The sequence below is a fragment of the Pseudophryne corroboree genome, chromosome 8 (genome assembly GCF_028390025.1).
Source record: "Pseudophryne corroboree isolate aPseCor3 chromosome 8, aPseCor3.hap2, whole genome shotgun sequence".
In the NCBI taxonomy this organism is placed as follows: Eukaryota; Metazoa; Chordata; class Amphibia; order Anura; family Myobatrachidae; genus Pseudophryne; species Pseudophryne corroboree.
Window position 1 is genome coordinate 27,252,307 of NC_086451.1, and position 23,526 is coordinate 27,275,832.

At 49.4% G+C, this 23,526-nt stretch overlaps 1 protein-coding gene and 1 non-coding gene across 2 annotated transcripts in view; both read left to right on the forward strand.

Moving 5' to 3' along the window:
* Positions 1-23,526, forward strand: part of CDK16 (cyclin dependent kinase 16) — a 51,601-nt gene that overhangs the window by 13,036 nt on the left and 15,039 nt on the right. Inside the window, 6 exon segments of the mRNA XM_063936115.1 lie at positions 40-165; positions 12,660-12,716; positions 13,455-13,569; positions 15,841-15,935; positions 16,098-16,160; positions 16,272-16,395. Coding sequence (XP_063792185.1) covers positions 40-165; positions 12,660-12,716; positions 13,455-13,569; positions 15,841-15,935; positions 16,098-16,160; positions 16,272-16,395 — 580 coding nt within the window.
* LOC134950219 (5S ribosomal RNA) lies at positions 21,330-21,448 on the forward strand. The gene has a single exon (XR_010183207.1). It is a non-coding gene; the product is annotated as a 5S ribosomal RNA (ribosomal RNA).

Here is a 23,526-nt window from a genome sequence, read left to right on the forward strand (position 1 = left end):
TGCGAGGCGGCTAATTTGTGTCTCTTCCTTCTTAATCAGGATGTTAATAAGCGTCTGTCCCTCCCAGCCGATATCCGTCTTCCCGAGGGCTACCTGGAGAAACTGGCCATGAGTAGCCCCCAGTTTGATAAACCTCTGAGTAGGCGACTGAGACGAGTCTCTCTGGTGAGTGGACTCCGGGACACGCCGTCTAAAAAGGGGATGATCCACATTCACTATGATCACTGTTAAGTTTTATTAGGCGCCCCAAGGCGTACACGGCGCCATGCAAGAGGTAGACATAAAACCAAATACAGTAAACGGCATAAATACAATTTCTCTGACGTCCTAGTGGATGCTGGGGACTCCGTAAGGACCATGGGGAATAGACGGGCTCCGCAGGAGACTGGGCACTCTATAAGAAAGATTTGGTACTATCTGGTGTGCACTGGCTCCTCCATCTATGCCCCTCCTCCAGACCTCAGTTAGATTTCTGTGCCCGGCCCGAGCTGGTTGCACACTAGGAGCTCTCCTGAGCTTCTAGAAAGAAAGTTTAAATTAGGTTTTTTATTTTACAGTGAGACCTGCTGGCAACAGGCTCACTGCATCGAGGGACTAAGGGGAGAAGAAGCGAACCTACCTGCTTGCAGCTAGCTTGGGCTTCTTAGGCTACTGGACACCATTAGCTCCAGAGGGATCGACCGCAGGACCCGTCCTTGGTGTTCGTTCCCGGAGCCGCGCCGCCGTCCCCCTTACAGAGCCAGAAGCATGAAGATGGTCCGGAAAATCGGCGGCAGAAGACTTCAGTCTTCACCAAGGTAGCGCACAGCACTGCAGCTGTGCGCCATTGCTCCTCATACACACTTCACACTCCGGTCACTGAGGGTGCAGGGCGCTGGGGGAGGGCGCCCTGAGCAGCAATAATATCACGTTGGCTGGCAAAATAACCACAATATATAGCCCCAGAGGCTATATATGTGGTAATTACCCCTGCCAGAATACAGAAAAAAGCGGGAGAAAAGTCAGCCGAAAAAGGGGCGGAGCCATCTCCCTCAGCACACTGGCGCCATTATTCCCTCACAGTTCCGCTGGAAGGAAGCTCCCTGACTCTCCCCTGCAGTCTACGCTACAGAAAGGGTAAAAAAGAGAGGGGGGCACTAAATTTGGGCGCAGTTTAATACAATAAGCAGCTATAAAGGGTCATAATTCAGTTAGTCCCTGTATTATTATAGCGCTCTGGTGTGTGCTGGCATACTCTCTCTCTGTCTCCCCAAAGGGCTTTTGTGGGGTCCTGTCTCCTTTAAGAGCATTCCCTGTGTGTGTGCGGTGTGTCGGTACGGCTGTGTCGACATGTTTGATGAGGAGACTTATGTGGAGGCGGAGCAGATGCCTATAAATGTGTTGTCACCCCCTGCGGGGCAGACACCTGAGTGGATGGACTTATGGAAGGAATTACGTGCAAGTGTCGACTCCTTACATAAAAAATTTGACGACATGCCAAATGCGGGACAGCCGGCTTCTCAGCTCGTGCCTGCCCAGACGATTCAAAGGCCGTCAGGGGCCCTGAAACGACCACTACCTCAGATGGCAGACACAGATGTCGACACGGATACTGATGCAAGTGTCGACGACGATGAGTCAAATTTAATGTCCACTAGGGCCATTTGTGGCATGATTGAGGCAATGAAAGAGGTATTACACCTTTCTGATATAAACCCAGGTACCTCTAAAAAGGGTATTATGTTTGGGGAGAAAAAACTACCAATAGTTTTTCCCCCATCTGAGGAATTGAATGATGTGTGTGAAGAAGCTTGGGCTTTCCCCGATAAAAAATTGGTGATTTCAAAAAAATTACTAATGGCGTTCCCTTTCTCGCCAGAGGATAGGTCACGTTGGGAAACTCCCCCTAGGGTGGATAAAGCGCTCACACGTTTGTCTAAAAAGGTGGCACTACCGTCTCCGGATACGGCCGCCCTAAAGGAACCTGCTGATAGAAAGCAGGAGGCTATCCTAAAATCTATATACACACACACTGGTGTTATACTGACACCAGCTATTGCTTCAGCCTGGATGTACAGTGCTGCTGCTGCTTGGTCAGATTCCCTGTCGGAAAATATTGACACCCTAGACAGAGACACTATATTGCTAACCATAGAGCATATAAAAGACTCAGTCTTATACATGAGAGATGCACAGAGGGAGATCTGCCGGCTGGCATCTAGAATAAGTGCATTGTCCATTTCTGCTAGGAGAGGCTTATGGACTCGGCAGTGGACAGGAGATGCAGATTCTAAAAGGCACATGGAAGTTTTGCCTTATAAGGGTGAGGAGTTATTCGGGGACGGTCTCTCAGACCTTGTTTCCACAGCAACAGCTGGGAAGTCTGCATTTTTGCCCCATGTCCCCTCACAGCCTAAGAAAGCACCGTATTACCAAGTACAGTCCTTTCGACCCCAGAAAAACAGGCGGGGAAAAGGCGGGTCCTTTCTGTCTAGAGGCAGAGGAAGGGGGAAAAAGCTGCAACACACAGCAGGTTCCCAGGACCAAAAGTCCTCCCCCGCTTCTTCCAAATCCGCCGCATGACGTTGGGGCTCCACAGGCGGAGCCAGGTACGGTGGGGGGCCGCCTCAAGAATTTCAGCGATCAGTGGGCTCGCTCACGGGTGGATCCCTGGATCCTTCAAGTAGTATCTCAGGGGTACAAGCTGGAATTCGAGGCGCCTCCCCCCCGCCGTTTCCTCAAATCGGCCTTACCGACGACTCCCTCGGGCAGGGAGGCTGTGCTAGAGGCCATTCACAAGCTGTATTCCCAGCAGGTGATAGTCAAGGTACCCCTACTTCAACAAGGCCGGGGCTACTATTCCACACTGTTTGTGGTACCGAAACCAGACGGTTCGGTGAGACCCATTTTAAATTTGAAATCCTTGAACACTTACATAACAAAATTCAAGTTCAAGATGGAATCGCTCAGGGCGGTTATTGCAAGCCTGGACGAGGGGGATTACATGGTATCCCTGGACATCAAGGATGCTTACCTGCATGTCCCCATTTACCTTCCTCACCAGGAGTACCTCAGATTTGTGGTACAGGATTGCCATTACCAATTCCAGACACTACCGTTTGGACTGTCCACGGCACCGAGGGTGTTTACCAAAGTAATGGCAGAAATGAGGATACTCCTTCGAAAAAAGGGAGTTTTAATTATCCCGTACTTGGACGATCTCCTTATAAAGGCGAGGTCCAGGGAGCAGTTACTGGTCGGAGTAGCACTATCTCGGGAAGTGCTACAACAGCATGGCTGGATTCTAAACATTCCAAAGTCACAACTGGTTCCTTCCACTCGCTTACTGTTCCTTGGGATGATTTTGGACACAGAACTGAAAAAAGTGTTTCTCCCGCAGGAGAAAGCCAAGGAGCTGTCATCTCTAGTCAGAGACCTCCTAAAACCGAAACGGGTATCGGTGCATCACTGCACACGAGTCCTGGGAAAAATGGTGGCTTCATACGAAGCAATTCCATTCGGCAGGTTCCATGCGAGGACCTTCCAGTGGGACCTCTTGGACAAGTGGTCGGGATCGCATCTTCAGATGCATCAACTGATAACCCTGTCTCCAAGGTCCAGGGTGTCTCTACTGTGGTGGCTGCAGAGTGCTCATCTTCTAGAGGGCCGCAGTTTCGGCATACAGGACTGGGTCCTGGTGACCACGGATGCCAGCCTTCGAGGCTGGGGAGCAGTCACACAGGGAAGAAACTTCCAAGGACTATGGTCAAGTCAGGAGACTTCCCTACACATAAATATTTTGGAACTGAGGGCCATTTACAATGCCCTAAGTCAGGCAAAACCCCTGCTTCAAAACCAGCCGGTACTGATCCAGTCAGACAACATCACGGCAGTCGCCCATGTGAACCGACAGGGTGGCACAAGAAGCAGGATGGCGATGGCAGAAGCCACAAGGATTCTCCGATGGGCGGAAAATCACGTCTTAGCACTGTCAGCAGTGTTCATTCCGGGAGTGGACAACTGGGAAGCAGACTTCCTCAGCAGACACGACCTACACCCGTGAGAGTGGGGACTTCATCCAGAAGTCTTCCTACTGTTGGTAAACCATTGGGAAAGGCCACAGGTGGACATGATGGCGTCCCGCTTCAACAAAAAGCTAAAGAGATATTGCGCCAGGTCAAGGGACCCTCAGGCGATAGCTGTGGACGCTCTAGTGACACCGTGGGTGTACCAGTCGGTTTATGTGTTCCCTCCTCTGCCTCTCATACCAAAGGTACTGAGAATAATAAGAAGGCGAGGAGTAAGAACGATACTCGTGGTTCCGGATTGGCCAAGAAGGGCTTGGTACCCAGAACTTCAAGAAATGATATCAGAGGACCCATGGCCTCTACCGCTCAGACAGGATCTGCTACAACAGGGGCCCTGTCTGTTCCAAGACTTACCGCGGCTGCGTTTGACGGCATGGCGGTTGAATTCCGGATCCTAAAGGAAAAGGGCATTCCGGAGGAAGTCATTCCTACGCTGATAAAAGCCAGGAAAGAAGTAACCGCGAACCATTATCACCGTATTTGGCGAAAATATGTTGCGTGGTGTGAGGCCAGGAAGGCCCCAACAGAGGAATTTCAGCTGGGTCGGTTTCTGCACTTCCTACAGTCGGGAGTGACGATGGGCCTAAAATTGGGTTCCATTAAGGTCCAGATTTCGGCCCTGTCGATTTTCTTCCAGAAAGAACTGGCTTCACTGCCTGAAGTTCAGACTTTTGTAAAGGGAGTGCTTCATATTCAGCCCCCTTTTGTGCCTCCCGTGGCACCTTGGGATCTCAATGTGGTGTTGAGTTTCCTAAAATCACATTGGTTTGAACCACTTAAAACTGTGGATCTGAAATATCTCACGTGGAAAGTGGTCATGTTGTTATTGGCCTTGGCTTCGGCCAGGCGTGTGTCAGAATTGGCGGCTTTGTCTTGTAAAAGCCCTTATCTGATTTTCCATATGGATAGGGCAGAATTGAGGACTCGTCCCCAGTTTCTCCCTAAGGTGGTATCTGCTTTTCACTTGAACCAACCTATTGTGGTGCCTGCGGCTACTAGGGACTTGGAGGATTCCAAGTTACTGGATGTAGTCAGGGCCTTGAAACTTTATGTTTCCAGGACGGCTGGAGTCAGGAAGACTGACTCGCTTTTTGTCCTGTATGCACCCAACAAGATAGGTGCTCCTGCTTCTAAGCAGACTATTGCTCGCTGGATTTGTAGCACAATTCAGCTGGCGCATTCTGCGGCTGGATTGCCGCATCCTAAATCAGTGAAAGCCCATTCCACAAGGAAGGTGGGCTCATCTTGGGCGGCTGCCCGAGGGGTCTCGGCTTTACAACTTTGCCGAGCTGCAACTTGGTCAGGGGCAAACACGTTTGCTAAATTCTACAAATTTGATACCCTGGCTGAGGAGGACCTTGAGTTCTCTCATTCGGTGCTGCAGAGTCATCCGCACTCTCCCGCCCGTTTGGGAGCTTTGGTATAATCCCCATGGTCCTTACGGAGTCCCCAGCATCCACTAGGACGTCAGAGAAAATAAGATTTTACTCACCGGTAAATCTATTTCTCGTAGTCCGTAGTGGATGCTGGGCGCCCATCCCAAGTGCGGATTGTCTGCAATACTTGTATATAGTTATTGCCTAACTAAAGGGTTATTGTTGAGCCATCTGTTGAGAGGCTCTGTTATATTTCATACTGTTAACTGGGTATAGTATCACGAGTTATACGGTGTGATTGGTGTGGCTGGTATGAGTCTTACCCGGGATTCAAAATCCTTCCTTATTGTGTCAGCTCTTCCGGGCACAGTATCCTAACTGAGGTCTGGAGGAGGGGCATAGAGGGAGGAGCCAGTGCACACCAGATAGTACCAAATCTTTCTTATAGAGTGCCCAGTCTCCTGCGGAGCCCGTCTATTCACCATGGTCCTTACGGAGTCCCCAGCATCCACTACGGACTACGAGAAATAGATTTACCGGTGAGTAAAATCTTATTTATTATTATTATTATTATTATTATTATTATTATTATCCTTTATTTCTCTGACGTCCTAGTGGATGCTGGGAACTCCGTAAGGACCATGGGGAATAGCGGCTCCGCAGGAGACAGGGCACATCTAAAGAAAGCTTTAGGATCACCTGGTGTGCACTGGCTCCTCCCCCTATGACCCTCCTCCAAGCCTCAGTTAGATTTTCTGTGCCCGACGAGAAGGGTGCACACTAGGGGCTCTCCTGAGCTCTTTGTGAAAGTTTTAGTTTAGGTTTATTATTTTCAGTGAGACCTGCTGGCAACAGGCTCACTGCATCGAGGGACTAAGGGGAGAAGAAGCGAACTCACCTGCGTGCAGAGTGGATTGGGCTTCTTAGGCTACTGGACATTAGCTCCAGAGGGACGATCACAGGTTCAGCCTGGATGGGTCACCGGAGCCGCGCCGCCGCCCCCCTTACAGAGCCAGAAGAGCGAAGAGGTCCGGAAAAATCGGCGGCAGAAGACTTTCCTGTCTTCAGATAAAGGTAGGCGCACAGCACCGCAGCTGTGCGCCATTGCTCTCAGCACACTTCACACTCCGGTCACTGAGGGTGCAGGGCGCTGGGGGGGCAGCGCCCTGAGACGCAATAAATCGATAGAAAACCTTTTATGGCTAAAATAAATGCATCACATATAACTCCTGGGCTATATGGATGCATTTAACCCCTGCCAAAACATACAAGAAAACGGATGATAAGGACGCCGAGAAAGGGGCGGAGCCTATCTCCTCAGCACACTGGCGCCATTTTCCCTCACAGCTCAGTTGGAGGGAAGCTCCCTGGCTCTCCCCTGCAGTCACTACACTACAGAAAGGGGTTGAAAAAGAGAGGGGGGCACAAATTAGGCGCAGTATAAACAATACAGCAGCTATAAAGGGAAAAACACTTATATAAGGTTATCCCTGTATATATATAGCGCTCTGGTGTGTGCTGGCAAACTCTCCCTCTGTCTCCCCAAAGGGCTAGTGGGGTCCTGTCCTCTATCAGAGCATTCCCTGTGTGTGTGCTGTGTGTCGGTACGTTTGTGTCGACATGTATGAGGAGAAAAATGATGAGGAGACGGAGTAGAGTGTCTGTAATAGTGTTGTCACCCCCTGGGGGGTCGACACCTGAGTGGATGTACTGTTGAAATTGCGTGACAGTGTCAGCTTTGTATAAAAGACAGTGGTTGACATGAGACAGCCGGCTACTCAGCTTGTGCATGTCCAGACGTCTCATACAGGGGCTCTAAAGCGCCCGTTACCTCAGATACAGACGCCGACACGGATACTGACTCCTGTGTCGACGGTGAAGAGACAACCGTGATTTCCAATAGGGCCACACATTGCATGATTGAGGCAATGGAAAAAGTTTACACTCTTCTGATAATATAAATACCACCAAAAAAAGGGGTATTATGTTTGGTGAGGAAAAACTTCCTGTAGTTTTCCTGAATCTGAGAAATAAAATGAGGTGTGTGATGATGCGTGGTTTTCCCCCCGATAACAATTGATAATTTCTAAAAAGTTATTGGCAGTATACCTTTTCCCGCCAGAGGTTAGGGTGCGTTGGGAAACACCCCCTAGGGGGGATAAGGCGCTCACACGCTTGTAAGAACAAGGGCTCTACCCTCTCTGGAGATGGCCGCCCTTAGGGATCCTGCTGATAGAAAGCAGGAGGGTATCCTAAAATGTATTTACACACATACTGGTGTTATACTGCGACCAGCAATCGCCTCAACCTGGATGTGCAGTGCTGGGTTGGCGTGGTCGGATTCCCTGACTGGAAATTTGATATCCTAGATAAGGACAGTATATTATTGCCTATAGAGCAATTAAAAGATGCATTTCTATATATGCATGATGCACAGCGGAATATTTGCCGACTGGCATCAAGTATAAGTGCGTTGTCCAATTATACCAGTAAAGTGGTCAGGTGATGCGGATTCCAAACGGCATTTGGAAGTATTGCCTTAAAAAAAAAAGGGGATGTACCCCAGGTCGCCTCTCAAAATAAGACGCCGTATTATCAGGCGCAGTCCTGGTTGGCAAGCGGACAAAAGGGTTCCTCTTTTCTGCTCGTGACAGAGGGAGAGGAAAATGGCTGCAGAGATCAGCCAGTTCCCAGGAACAGAAACCCTTTTCCGCCTCTGCCAAGCTCTCAGTATGACGCTAGGGCTTTACAAGTTCAGGCACGGTGGGGGCCCGTTCTCAATGAATTTCAGTGCGCAGTGGGCTCACTCGCAAGTAGACCCCTGGATCCTTCAGGTAATATTTCAGTGGTACAAATTAGAATTCGAGACGTATTCCCCTCGCCGTTTCCAAAACTCTGTTTTACCGACGTCTCCCGCTGACAGGGAGGCAGTTTTGGAAGCCATTCACAAGCTGTATTCCCAGCAGGTGATAATTAAGGTACCCCTCCTGCAACAGGGAACGGGGTATTATTCCACACTATTGTGGTACCGAAGCCAGACGGCTCGGTGAGACCGATTTTAAAATCTAAAATCTTTGAACACTTACATACAGAGGTTCAAATTCAAAATTGAGTCACTCAGAGCAGTGATTGCTAACCTGGAAGAAGGGGACTACATGATGTCTCGGGACATCAAGGATGCTTACCTTCATGTCAAAATTTACCCTTCTCACCAAGGGTATCTCAGGTTATGGTACAGAACTGTCACTATCAGTTCAGACGCTGCCGTAGGGATGGTCCACGGCACCCCGGGTCTTTACTGAAGTAATGACCGTAATGATGATATTCCTTCGAAGGAAGGGAATTTTAGTTATCCTTTACTTGGACGATTCCCTGATAAGGGTGAGATCCAGGGAACAGTTGGAGATCGGTGTAGCACTACCTCAGGTAGTGTTGCGGCAGCACGATTGGATTCTCAATATTCCAAAATCGCAGCTGGTTCCGACGACTTGTCTTCTGTTCCTAGGGATGATCCTGGACACAGTCCAGAAAGAAGGTGTTTCTCCCGGAGGAGAAAGCCAGGGAGTTATCCGAGCTAGTCAGGAACCTCCTAAAACCGAACCAAGTCTCAGTGCATCAATGCACAAGGGTTCTGGGTAAAAATGGTGGCTTCCTACGAAGCAATCCCATTCGGCAGATTCCACGCAAGACTTTCCAGTGGAACCTACTGGACAAATGGTCCGGGTCGCATCTTCAGATGCTTCAGCGGATAACCCTGTCACCAGGGACAAGGGTATCCCTCCTGTGGTGGTTGCAGAGTGCTCATCTTCTAGAGGGCCGCAGAGTCGGCATGCGGGACTGGGTCCTGGTGGCCACGGATTCCAGCCTGCGAGGCTGGGGAGCAGCCACACAGGGAAGGAATATCCAGGGCTTATGGTCAAGCCTGGAGACATCACTTCACATAAATGTCCTGAAGCTAAGGGCCATTTACAATGCTCTAAGCTTAGCAAGACCTCTGCTTCAAGGTCAGCCGGTGTTGATCCAGTCGGACAACATTACGGCAGTCACCCACGTAAACAGACAGGGTGCCACAAGAAGCAGGAGGGCAATGGCAGAAGCTGCAAGGATTCTTCGCGGGGCGAAAAACCATGTGATAGCACTGTCAGCAGTTTTCATTCCGGGAGTGGACAACTGGGAAGCAGTTTTCCTCAGCACGACCTCCACCCGGGAGAGTAAGGACTTCACCCAGAAGTCTTCCACATGATTATAAACCGTTGGGAAAAACTCGACAGGTATTGCGCCACGTCAAGGGACCCTCAGGCAATAGCTGTAGATGCTCTGGTAACACCGTGGGTGTACCAATCAGTGTATGGGTTCCCTCCTCTGCCTCTCATACCCAAGGTACTGAGATTGATAAGATGGAGAGGAGTAAGCACTATATTAGTGGCTCCGGATTGGCCTAGAAGGAATTGGTAACCGGAACTTCAAGAGATGCTCACGGAGGATCCGTAGCCTCTACCTCTAAGAAGGGACCTGCTCCAGCAAGGACCTTGTCTGTTCCAAGACTTACCGCGGCTGCGTTGACGGCATGGCGGTTGAACGCCGGATCCTGAAGGAAAAAGGCATTCCGGATGAAGTCATCCCTATCCTGATCAAAGCCAGGAAGGATGTGACCGCAAAACATTATCACCGCATTTGGCGAAAATATGTTGCGTGGTGCGAGGCCAGTAAGGCTCGACGGAGGAAATTCAACTGGGTCGATTCCTACATTTCCTGCAAACAGGAGTATCTATGGGCCTGAAATTGGGGTCCATTAAGGTTCAAATTTCGGCTCTGTCAATTTTCTTCCAAAAAAGAACTAGCTTCAGTCCCTGAAGTTCAGACATTTGTTAAAGGGGTACTGCATATACAGCCTCCTTTTGTGCCTTTAGTGGCACTTTTGGGATCTCCAGGTGGTTTTTGGGTTCCAAAAGTCACATTGGTTTGACACACTTAAATCTGTGGAGTTAAAATATCTCACAGAAAAAGTGGTCTTGCTGTTGGCTCTGGCCTGGGCCAGGCGCGTGTCAGAATTGGTGGCTTTATCCTGTAAAAGCCCTTATCTGATTTTCCATTCGGACAGGGCGGAATTGAGGACTCGTCCTCAGTTTCTCCCTAAGGTGGTTTCAGCGTCTCACCTGAACCAAACCTATTGTGGTGCCTGCGGCTACTAGGGACTTGGAGGACTCCAAGTTGCTAGACGTTGTCAGGACCCGGAAAATATATGTTTCCAGGACGGCTGGAGTCAGGAAATCTGACTCGCTGTTTATCCTCTATGCACCCAACTAGCTGGGTGCTCCTGCTTCTAAGCAGACTATTGCTCGTTGGATTTGTAGTACAATTCAGCTTGCACATTCTGTGGCAGGCCTGCCACAGCCAAAAATCTGTAAATGCCCACTCCACAAGGAAGGTGGGCTCATCTTGGGCAGCTGCCCGAGGGGTCTCGGCTTTACAACTTTGCCGAGCAGTTACTTGGTCAGGAGCAAATACGTTTGTAAAATTCTACAAATTTGATACCCTGGCTGAGGAGGACCGGGAGTTCTCTCATTGGGGGCTGCAGAGTCATCCGCACTCTCCCGCCCGTTTGGGAGCTTTGGTATAATCCCCATGGTCCTTACGGAGTTCCCAGCATCCACTAGGACGTCAGAGAAAATAAGAATTTACTTACCGATAATTCTATTTCTCGTAGTCCGTAGTGGATGCTGGGCGCCCATCCCAAGTGCGGATTGTCTGCAATACTGGTACATAATTATTGTTACCAAAAAATTCGGGTTATTGTTGTAGTGAGCCATCTTTTCGAGAGGCTTCTCTATTATCATGCTGTTAACTGGGTTCAGATCACAAGTTGTACAGTGTGATTGGTGTGGCTGGTATGAGTCTTACCCGGGATTCAAAATCCTTCCTTATTGTGTACGCTCGTCCGGGCACAGTATCCTAACTGAGGCTTGGAGGAGGGTCATAGGGGGAGGAGCCAGTGCACACCAGGTGATCCTAAAGCTTTCTTTAGATGTGCCCTGTCTCCTGCGGAGCCGCTATTCCCCATGGTCCTTACGGAGTTCCCAGCATCCACTACGGACTACGAGAAATAGAATTATCGGTAAGTAAATTCTTATTTTATATGGCGCCACAAGGGTTCCGCAGCGCCCAATTACAGAGTACATATGCACATAATCAAAACAGGAAAACAGTGACTTACAGTTGATGACAATTTAGGACAAGTACAGGGTAACTAAGCATAACTACACCAGTAAATGACAGAGATAAGTTCCAAGGTGGCCAAAAAACTGCTTGATTTGGGCAGTTGAGGATTATTAAAGTAAGAAAAGGATAAGTACATGAGGGAAGAGGGCCCTACTCGTGAGAGCTTACAATCTAAGGGGAGGGGTAGACAGACAGGGGTGACACAGATGGGGTACATAGAGAGCGTAGAACAGAGGGTTAGGATGAGATTTGGCTGGGTTTGGTAAAGAAATGGGTCTTAAGAGCCCGTTTGAAGTTTTGTAGAGAGGTGGAGAGTCTGAGGGGGAGAGGTAAAGAATTCCAGAGAAAGGGAGCAGCACGTGAAAAATCTTGGAGATGGGAGTGGGAGGAAGTAATCAGAAGACAGGAGAGCCGGCGTGCATTAGCAGAGCGAAGAGGACAGGTGGGAGAGTAAAGGGAGATAAGGTCAGAGATGTAGATGGGAGAGGAGTGGGTGAGGGCTTTGTAAGTGAGAGTGAGAAGTTTGAATTGGATTCTGAAAGGGAAGGGGAGCCAGTGAAGGGCTTGTAGGAGAGGGGAGGTGGACGTAGTGCGTCAACATTGAAGTATCGCATGAGTTCAAAGCATAAATGCAAACCAGAGACGGAGTGACAAGTACAGGGGGGAGGGTAGGGCAACTCGCTGTAGCCAGAGTCAGCAGGCAGCGATGAGCCACAAGAAGACAACAGATCTCTGTGATCCTGTGCCCAGCGTACAGACAAGGAGACAGTCACTGAAGGAGAGTGAAGACGAAGAGGTCTGGTGGTATGGCTAGTGCAAGGAAATAAGAGAAGAGCCCTGCCCAAGAGCTTACATTCTACAAGGCGGGGTAAACAGTGGGAGGGTGAACTGGAAGAGAGACATTAGCTGAATATAATATTCTCTGGTGGGAATCCCCACATCTTATTTTTTTCTGTTCTGCCTGCTGCTAGTCATCCCTTTTCCTCTTCTCTTACAGTCGGAGATTGGTTTTGGAAAGCTGGAGACCTACGTCAAGTTAGACAAGCTGGGAGAGGTGCGTACAGACATATGACAAAGACAGAGTATGAGGATAGATGCAAGAGGGGTGGCAGTCATTCAGGAGGGGTTGTTATGGTAAAGGTGGTTAGAGTGAGATAGATTTTGGTGGGTGGGGGTGGGGGGTGTTTATTCAATGGCATAAGATAGGGCTGGGAGTAGGAGCAGGAAACTGAATGGAAAGAACTGTCCTAGAAGGGTATTAGGAGGTGGGATGGATACATTGGATGACAGCCTCCCGAGCTGACTAAGAGCATGATACAGGGATGTGCGCAACCCAATTATTTTCGCAGTAGAGCGATTATTGCCAGTCTGTGCATGCATCAGAGTCGATGATCCCGCGTCTGTTGTCACGGAGAGATTTTATTTACAAAGTGATTGACGGCCAGGGGCCGCTTGAGGAAAGGTTACTGGGAGTGGTGGCTTGCAGGCCTGATGTGACCATCCTGGGGGTGTGCTGTGACTACGATCCCGTATACAGCTGCAATGTCTCCGGCGTCTTGCGTCCATGCTGCGCGACCATAGTGCTACTAACAACTTTATTAATCGACTGGTCTGCGGCGGAGCTGCGTCTTTGCACGCAGCCGCTGGGACTCGCAAACCTGCCGGTGAGCGTCTCGACACAAATCCAGGCATCAGCGACTTTTGCATATTATTGCACAGCCGCTGCGGAGACCTTTGTAGTTACGAATGCATCTGAGTGGAGCACTAAATACTGTTTGTCTCTTTATCACAGGGCACCTATGCTACTGTTTACAAGGGCCGCAGTAAGCTAACGGAGAACCTGGTAGCTCTTAAAGAGATTCGCCTGGAACACGAGGAGGGGGCTCCTTGTACCGCTATCCGAGAAGGTGAGTACCCAGAAATTTGCATAGTAGGATGGGTGTTGCCTGAAGATGGCTCTCTTAGGTGGGCCCACCACTAGTACAAGGCTTTCTGGGAAGGAAGTAGACCTATAACAAAGAACTTTGAAGTGTCTGCCTCTAGTACATGGTTACTTTAAAGGACTGTGGCGGTCTAGGATATGGTTGTGGAAATCTATGATACAGCTCTATGGGATGGGTTCACTAAACGTGGGATATTCAAACCTGCCATGATCGGTGGCTGTGACCGTTGGGTTTTTAAAGGGCAGTAGTCATTAATGGAACAACTGCATTAATTACTGTTGTTCTTTGAAGTCCATTGGTCAAAGTCGCTGATCCTCGTCGGCTTTGAAAAATCTGACCTCTACCCCAATGGCTCTCTTGTGAACTTTTGTGTAGGACATTTATGATGAAGTAACCTGTTTCCTCCAACGCGGCAATACGGTCCTATGCCCTTTTTGTCCACAATTTTTAATATTAGCATTGCTGATCTGTAAGACACCGCAGTGTTCCGCGCACAGGCTCTGATTCTGATATGCAAGCAACGGAGCGAAACCATGCCGCACTACTGTTGGGGCAGGTGTAACATGTGCAGAGCGATTTTAGATTTGGGTGGGGTGTGTTCAAATGAAAATCTAAATTACAGTCTAAAAATAAAGCTGGCTACATGCAAAAGAAGCCAGTATTTACCCTGCACAGAAACAATCTAAATGTATTTGCTCCCCTTGCATTGCCACATGGTTTGTTCCAGACATAGTTTCTTGCCATTTTTGCTTTACTTACAAATCCGAATCGGGTCCACAACACGGGACAAAGGGGAAAACAGGACATAAGATAGTGGTGCCCAAAAGCTGATCCTACCACCGGGTTTAGTATGAAATACCTACAATCAAAATACCGACAACAATTGACAGACGGTCAAAATCCCGACAAGGTCAAAATACCGACATTTAAAATATCGACAACGTCAAAATACCAACATTTAAAATGTCAACGGGTCGAAAAGTCAACACGCTTTTCATAGTTTGTATGTGTGTATGTCGACATGGACACCACATAAGTGTACCGATGTGCTCGTCATGCTTCGGCCACGGTGCCTCGATGCACACTAAAGTATGAACAAGTCGGTTTCAATGAAAAAAATAATGAAAAAGTCATGTCGACTTTTTGACCTGTCGACGTTTTAAATGTCAGTTTTTTGACCTTGTCTGTATTTTGACCGTCGGTCAATGGTTGTCGGTATCTTGACCATCAGTATTTTGATTGTCTGTAAATTGACCGCATTCCCTACCACCTGTAAACCCCCAATGTAATCCCGGTGGACCCCTGTGAAACCTGAAGAAGAAAGTAGGGATATACAAGGTAGACACAAGGGTGGTCATTCCGAGTTGATCGCTAGCTGCATTAGTTCGCTGTGCAGCGATGAGGCCAAAAAACGGCACTTCTGCGCATGTGTATGCGGCGCAATGCGCACGCGCGACGTACTATTACAACGAACGATGTAGTTTCACACAAGGTCTAGCGAAGCTTTTCAGTCGCACTGCTGGCCGCAGAGTGATTGATATGAAGAGGGCGTTTCTGGGTGTCAACTGACCGTTTTCAGGGAGTGTTCGAAAAAACGCAGGCGTGACAGGAAAAACGCAGGCGTGGCTGGGTGAACGCAGGGCGTGTTTGTGACGTCAAAACAGGAACTGAACAGTCTGAAGTGATCGCAAGCGCTGAGTAGGTTTTGAGCTACTCTAAAACTGCACAAAAAAACGTTGTCGTCGCTCTGCGATCCTTTCGTTCGCACTTCTGCTAAGTTAAAATACACTCCCAGTGGGCGGCGGCATAGCGTTTGCACGGCTGCTAAAAACTGCTAGCGAGCGAACAACTCGGAATGACCACCAATAAGTACAGACATGAAAGAAAAAGGGGAGGGCCCTGCTCACAAGAGTTTATAGTCTAGTAAGGGAAAAGACAGATGTGAGATTAGAGGAGCGAGAGTGAACATGACGGTAGCGAGGGTGTATTAGAAGTAAGTAGCAGTCTAGCAGAGGGGTGGGATTTCAGGCTAGGGCTCTAATGTAGCAACCTGACGGATTTTGCCACTGCAGCCGCTAGATTAAAAGCAATTGTTTAAAATGCAAAACCAGGTTGCAGTCTAGCGAGTGTTTATTCAGAAAGCGTTTGCAGATGAAGCTGCTCCGTAACTGAGGGAGCGATAAAAAGGAGTTACGCCTGCTCTCTAAATGTCTATTTTATTTTAATTTTTTTCAGTTTCTCTTCTGAAGGACTTAAAACATGCAAATATTGTTACTCTTCATGACATTATTCACACCGAGAGGACCCTGACTCTGGTCTTCGAGTACCTGGTAAGTGTAGAGGGCCGGGGATGCGGTGTGTAATGGGGATGTTCCAATGTCGCTGTGAATCCTAGAAGGATGTCGCAACATGAGTTGGGTGTCGGCCTTTATTGCGCCGACTTGACCCAGTTCAACCTTTCCATACACTGAAAACTGTATTTTATTCCCCAGGACAAAGATTTAAAGCAGTATCTGGATGATTGTGGGAACTTAATAAACCTTCACAACGTCAAGGTGAGGCGATGGTGGGATGTGGGAGGGAGGTCGCTGCGGGTGGAGCTTTGTTTGGCCTTTTAATACAAAGTAATACTTTTTTTCTTTTCTTTTTTTTCTTTTTTTTTTCAGCTTTTTCTTTTCCAGCTTCTTCGGGGACTGTCGTACTGCCATCGACGCAAAGTTCTGCACCGTGATCTCAAACCGCAGAACCTGCTAATAAACGAGAAAGGGGAGCTCAAGCTCGCCGACTTTGGTTAGTGAGGGAGAAATCTTGTTTTGTAAAATGAATAGTTATTTGGTAATATTGCAGTTTCCATAATATATACACTAGTAAAGTCCCCCGCTCTGCCTATCTCGCCCCCAACTCCATCTGCTGACCTGTCCTGCTCCCCCTCCCTGCTGATTTGTCCCCATCCCCACATTGATCTGTCTTACCCCCATAGTTACCCCGTTGCCGTCCTGGTCTCCTCTCTGGGTAGTTCTGTCCCGTGTGGGCTGAGGACCACGTTGCCGCTCTGCAAAGTGGAGTAGTGGAAGCACCTCTGGCAGCCGCCCATGAGGCACCCACTGATCTGGTGGTATGAGCACCCGTCTGAACCAGAACCTGTTTACCACAGGAAATATAAGCTTGCCGAATGGCAAGTCTAATCCATCTAGACAAAGACTGCTTAGATGCCGGCCAACCCTTCTTTGGCCCATCATAAAGAACAAACAAAGGGACCGACTTTCTGAAGGACGACGTAACTTGTACGTATACTGGTAAAGCTCGGACAACATCCAAGGACACGTCCCCATCTGCGAATCCATGAAAACATGGGACCACAATTGGCTGGTTTACGTGAAACCCCGAAACAACCTTAGGAAGGAAATCCACTCTTGTACAGAGTTCTGCCCTAGCATCCTAAAAAACTAAAAAGGGACTCTTACACGATAAGGCTCCCAACTCAGAAACCCTCCTGGCCGAAGCCAAGGCAAGCAATAACGTGACCTTCCAAGATAGATATTTCAGGTCTGTTCTTGCCAACGGTTCAAAAGTTGGTGATCTCAAAAATTCCAACACCAAATTTAAGTCCCACGGCGCAGTGGGAGGACGAAAAGGGGGTTGTATCCTCAGAACCCCCTGTAAAAAGGTTTGAACCTCTTGCAAGGATGCTAACCGCTGTTGAAATAGGATGGAAAGAACCGAAATTTGAACCTTCAGAGAGCCCAGCCTAGTCCTACATCTAGACCGGCCTGAAGGAAAAAAAAAAGTCTGGATAAGTGGAAGTTCGTTGAATTCCACCCACGTTCCTAACACCAGTCCATGTACTTCTTCCAAATCCTGTAGTAGTGCGTGGCTGTGACCGGCTTTCTAGTGGCAAACATCATAGGAATGGCCGTTCTTGGTATCCCTCTGTTTTTTAAGATCCGGGTTTCAATAGCCACGCCGTTAAACGCAGCCTGTTCAGGTCTGGGTGTAGGAACGGTCCCTGAGACAGCAGGTCCTCTCTCTGAGGTAACCGCCAAGGATCTTCCACTAGTAACCCCCGCAGGTCGGAGTACCAACTCCTGCGGGGCCAATCTGGTGCGACTAGAATTGCCCACACTCGTTCTCGTTTCACCCTTTTCAGAGCCCTGGGTATGAGTGGGAAAGGTGGAAAAATGTAAATCCTCCTTTAACACCAAGGAAGTGTTAATGCGTCCACTCCTTCTGCTGCTGGATCTGGCTATAAGGGAATTGTGTAAGACAAATGGCCGCACTATGGGTGTTTCGGCACGCAGAGCTTTATGGTTAAGTCAATGGTCAGCGGACGCGGATTCCAAAAAGGGTGTAGAAAATCCTCCCTTTACAGGTGATGCCTTGTTTGGGGACTAATTAAATAAATGGATCTCCCAGGCAACGGCGGGTAAGTCTACCTATCTGCCATCGGCTGCGCCACCTGCTAGATGTTCTTGCAGTCCTTTCGTGTGGCGAGGTACAGAGGCCGGAGCGTCTCCACCACTCCGAGAGGATCTTGTGGTCAGTCCTGTAAACCTGCAGCTGCTGCCTCCCTGGACCAGACCACCGGATCCCCTGCCGCTAAGCCTTCCGCGTGACGGTTGGTCCCAGCAGCAAGGCGATTTTCCAGTAGGTGCTCGCCTTCGCCACTTTGCCCACGTGTTGGCGAAGTCCTGCCGGGATCCTTGGGTGAGGGACCTCATTTCCCAAGGATACCGGCTGGAATTTCAAGTAATTCCTCCTCACAGATTTTTCAAATCAGGCTTACCAGTTTTGCCCGCAGCAAAAGTTACCTTGCAAGAGGCCATTCAAAAACTTTTGCGGACAGAGGTGGTAGTTCCTGTACCTACTCCGTTCCAGCACCAGACGGTTCGGTGCGACCCATCTTAAACCTGAAGTCTCTAAACCCGTATCTGCGGTTGTTCAAATTCAAGATGGAATCCCTGCCGGCAGTGGTGTCCGGTCTGGAGGACGGGGAATTCCTGGTATCCCTAGATGTCAAGGATGCTTGCCTACACATTCCCATGTGGCCCCCTCATCAGGCTTACCTCAGGTTCGCCATCTTGGACGACTAGTTTTAGGCCTTGCCCTTTGGCTTGTCCACAGCTCTGAGGGTGTTCACCAAAGTCATGGCGGAGATGATGTTGCAACTGCGCATGATGGGACTCAACATAGGAGGTCATTGTGACCTGAACGCTCGCTGCAGTTCTTCGCAGCGTTCAGGTCAGAACTGCGCCAGTGCCGCAGTGCGCCGACGCATGGCTGACAGCCGACGGCTGTTGTTGCCTAGCGATCGCCTCTGCCTGATTGACAGGCAAAGGTAGTCGCTGGGCGGGAGGGGGCGTACCGTGTGGGGGGGAAGGGGGGGCGGAGGGCCGCAGCGGCTTTGTAACGTTGCATGCAGCCGCTGCGAGCCAGTCAGCACGCAAAAGCTGCACTGCCCGCAAGCTACTCCTGAAGTACAAATGTATTGCCACTGTGCGATGCTTTTGTACTTCAGCGACGGGGCAGGGACTGACATGTGGGGCGGGCTAGCCTTGTGCTAGGCGTCCCCCCGCATGCCTGTTTCTGATCGTAGCTGTGCTAAATTGACCCCCATAGTCCCCTACTTGAACGATCTCCTGATAAAGGTTATGTCCAGTGAGCGTCTATTGCACAGCATCGATCTGACGACTCGCCTGCTTACGGATCATCGGTGGATCCTAAACTTCCAGCAATCTCACCTGGAACCGACCCAACATCTTCAGTTCCTGGGAATGATACTGGATACAGTGTCTCAAAAGGTGTTTCTACCGATGGACAAGGCCTTGGCTAGCCAGGCTATGGTCCGCTCAGTGCTCCGTCCCCGCAAGGTGTCCATTCATCTTTGCATATGCTTGCTGGGCAGGATCGTTGCTGCTTACGAGGCAATCCAATGTGGCATATTTCTCCTTCATCCACTAGGGGCCACTGGAGTGTAGTTACAATGGGGAGATAGTAGGTGGTATTGGTAGCTGGCACTTTAAAAATTCTCACACTGTGGCTAGCTCCTCCCCTACTATCTCCCCTCCAAGCCAGTCTTAGTTAAGTGCCCGAGGTAGCTGGTTCACTTGGGTTTAGCTGAAGAATTTTCTTCTTTTTTCTTTATTATTTTATTTTTCTTACACAACAGACTGGCAGCTCTGCCACTGCCAGTCTGCACCGTGGGAGCTGCCGGCGGGGTCCCATCGCAGCTGCGTGCGGCTAGGGATGGGCCCCGGCTGAGGGAGACACTGAGCTCTCCTGAGTTGGCGGACACCGCTGCGTGCGGCGCGTGTCGCGGCCACTCCATCCAGCAGAAGATTCCGGCAGCATGGCAGCGGTGAGTATCAAAAATGGTCGGACACCGCTGCGTGCGGCTTGTGTCGGGACCACCCCACCACAGAAGATTCCGGCTGGACGCCGCTGCGTGCGGCGTGTGTCGGGGCCGATCCACCAAGAACACAGTGGTGAGTGAAGTATACTTTATTTGTGGTGGCTATGTATGTTTTTAGAGCAATCTGTTTATTGTTGTACAACCCACTCCAGAAGGGCTCTCTGGGGCTGTAATGTACTTTATTGTATCCTTACCTGTCCTCCTCATGGAGAAACAGACAGGATGATTGGGGGAGGCTGAGTATGTGTTTATACAACCCTGACTGAAAAACGGGTGTGTGTCATTCTGATAACCCTCTGCTCCCCCAGCTCCCCGCACCCCCCGCACCCACTCAGCGCGACTCACAGAGCCGGCACAGGGATCCCGCTCGAGCGCAAAGCAATGTTTAAATTTGGCGCCTTGTACGGAGGGGGCGGAGCTAAGTCCCGCTCTGTAGAGCGAGCTCAGCGCTCCCTGCTCCCAGGCGGCGACTCGCGCTCTGTTCAGCGCAACACTCCCCGGCGGCGGCTAGCAGATACAGGGCTCTACTAGCGCTGTATAGCGGGCTCAGCGCTCAGCGCTCCCCGGCGGTGACTCGCAGGCCCAGCGGAGGGTACAGCTCGCTTCCCGCTTAGTTTTGCAATAAGGCGCCATAGCCGGGGGGCGGAGCTAACTCCTGCTCTGTACAGCGGGCTCAGCATTCTCCGCTCCCCGGCCACTGTTATAGTGTAATAGGCATTTATGTGAGTTTAATGCACATGGTGCTGAGGAGAATGTGATATAGTCAGAGTGGTTCAGCACTAATCCAGTTATCCACTATATAGATTTTATCGCATAGCCCAGAGGAGTTTCACTCTGGCGGCCATTTCCTCCCTGCACAGACCTGGCTTCATATTTGCAGTGTCTCCTATAGCCCAGTGGGCTAATCTTGCATACTCAGAGACAAATACAAATAAAGTCCCAGGTATATTAACAGTTAACCCGCTTTACTCAGCGGGCTCCCAGGTCTCCCCGTCGCTAGGCAACAGCTCTGGGATTTGTAACTTTTCGATACTTCAGGCTGCTGAAATATAGATACATTCCTCCTGCAGTAGAGTCCTCTACCCAGCATTTTCCTACTTGCAAATCAGGGAACCTGCTCTATTACAGTAGCTGGGACTCAGCTCAATAATAATTAAAAGGATCTACTGTGCAGTATTTATTTACCTACGGTGTGTGTGTATATATACATATATAGTTATGTTTGTGCATGTATATATATAGATATATATATATTTAAGTGCGTGTAGGTATGTATATAGATAAATCCATAAAATACCAGATATAGGGGATAAAAGCCTACGGCCACACCACCCTGAACACGCCCGATCTCGTCTGATCTCGGAAACTAAGCAGGGTCAGGCCCGGTTAGTACTTGGAGGGGAGACCGCCTGGGAATACCAGGTGCTGTAGGCTACTTCCGCAATGTTTTCTAATAACAACATCTTGCACATAACATTTTCCCCCATCTTTCTCACAGGCTGGTCACCATTTTGAAAAGCCAGCGGAACCTCAGAGAAACATCTGGTGCACCTTAATTAGCGGTACACTAAATACAGGGCGGGGTGTTGCCTTCCCTTTATTATTCCTTGTTGTCACTAGTTACTAATGCTATTTGTAATTGTGGAATGCGTGTAAGGCATCAGACAAATAGCGCTGCGGCTCAGTACGCTAGTAGCGGGTATCTGAACAGGGGTTTGAATCCAAACAAAACTTTAAGGAGAACTCCTATAGCCTAGGGCTAAGACTCCTGTCCCACAGCGCAGCGTTGCTGGTTCAGGTCTCCGCTGCTCCAGAAAGTTTATTTTAATCGTATCGGTCACTACACATTATAGTGCAGACCTTACGTAGGGCTCTGTTTATTTAACCCACCTTTTCTCCTTTCGTTTGTCTCTCCTGGGATAGTCGAAGAATTCCCTCTTAGGTGTGAAGTATGCGGCGGAGCCATCTGCTTCGCCCTCCACGCACCTGCACACCCCTGTTTGATCAATGATGCAGGTAATGTCACTATTAACCAGACAATAGCTCATCAGGTAAGCCCTTGGACTTTGGTTTCCAAGGTCACAGGATCAAATCACAGCGGGACCAAACACACCTTTCCAAAAAGAAACTTTGCTAACATTCCATGCATTACTGATGTCTGTTTTCTGTGGATCTGAACCAGTGTCTCAGAATATACAGGTACATAATACAGCAGTTCATCTGATACTGCAGGTAAAGGAGGAGGACACGTCAAGTCCATCAGGGTTCCACGCCATTGACGAAAATGACAGCGACTGGTTCAGTTTCGGATGAGCTGGGCAGGCTCCGGTAGGCGGCCGACAGACACCCGAATACACAATATCAGGTATCAAACAGGGTTTGTTTTCCTATCTTTTCCCCGCAGATGGCAGGAGATGGTATCAGAACCTCTCTAGGGTATACACCTCGGTGTATCGCCGGTCCATCAAGCCGCCGTTTTCCTGAGGCAACCTTGCTCAGGGATCCATCGACATATGCGGCAGCATGGTTCTACCGTATCCGGAGCAGGTAGGTTGGGGAACAATTGTCCTCTAGGTTACAGGATGCTTCGCATCAGGATCAATTGATACTTTGATACAGGTCAGAATCACGATTCTGCTTTATGTTCCTTGGAGGTCTCCATGTCTACAGACTCGGACCCTGCATCTTCGCTTGGGCTGTCTTAACCCGACGACCTCTGGGGCTGCGACAGTGACAAGTAAACATGAAATCCTACGGGGCAGATGGTTCTGGGGAAGGAACTTTCTGCAGGATTTCTTGAACCAATGGAGGTAGGTCCACTTTGATTTCTCCTACTACTGCCCCAGCTCCAAGACAGACCTTTACTGGTCTTCCCTTTAGATTGTTTCGTGCCCTTTCAGGTTTTTGACTCCACACGGGTGATATCTTCGTCGCCAGGGGTTCTCAGGGTAAAAAGGCTGAAGCAGAGGTTCAACATCCTCAGTCCAGTCTGATTTTATGTCATCCTATACACCCATTACACCTGCAGGGTCCCAGGGTAGGCGCAGGTCGATGGGAGAAGGCTTGGGCGGTTACAACCGTCTCAGGAGTCCCTCGGCATGGGTCGGCTGATTTACGATGACAAGAGAGTCATACTGCAGGCTGCGCTCCATAGGTTTCTAACCGCAAAGGGTGTTGATCCCTGTTTTACACATATCATTTGAATTAGGACAGTTCTCAGGCCTTTGTTTTCTTTTCACGTTCCGAAGCCAAGTGGCTCGGACAGGCCTATTCTGGCCTTACAATCCTTTTAGTCTGTGATTGCTAGTTTAAACAAGAAAGGGAGTTTTACGTGTCCCTTGTCTTCAGAGATGCCTGTTTACTGATTTCCGTTGGACAGGCTTTTCTCAGATTCCCCCTTAACAGGATTCTCATTTTCACTGTAAGTCCTTTACTCTTCTCTCTTCCGCTCCCACAGAGTTTAGGAAGATAACAGAATAACTCTTTTTCAAGGGCAGTGGGTGACGTTGGTT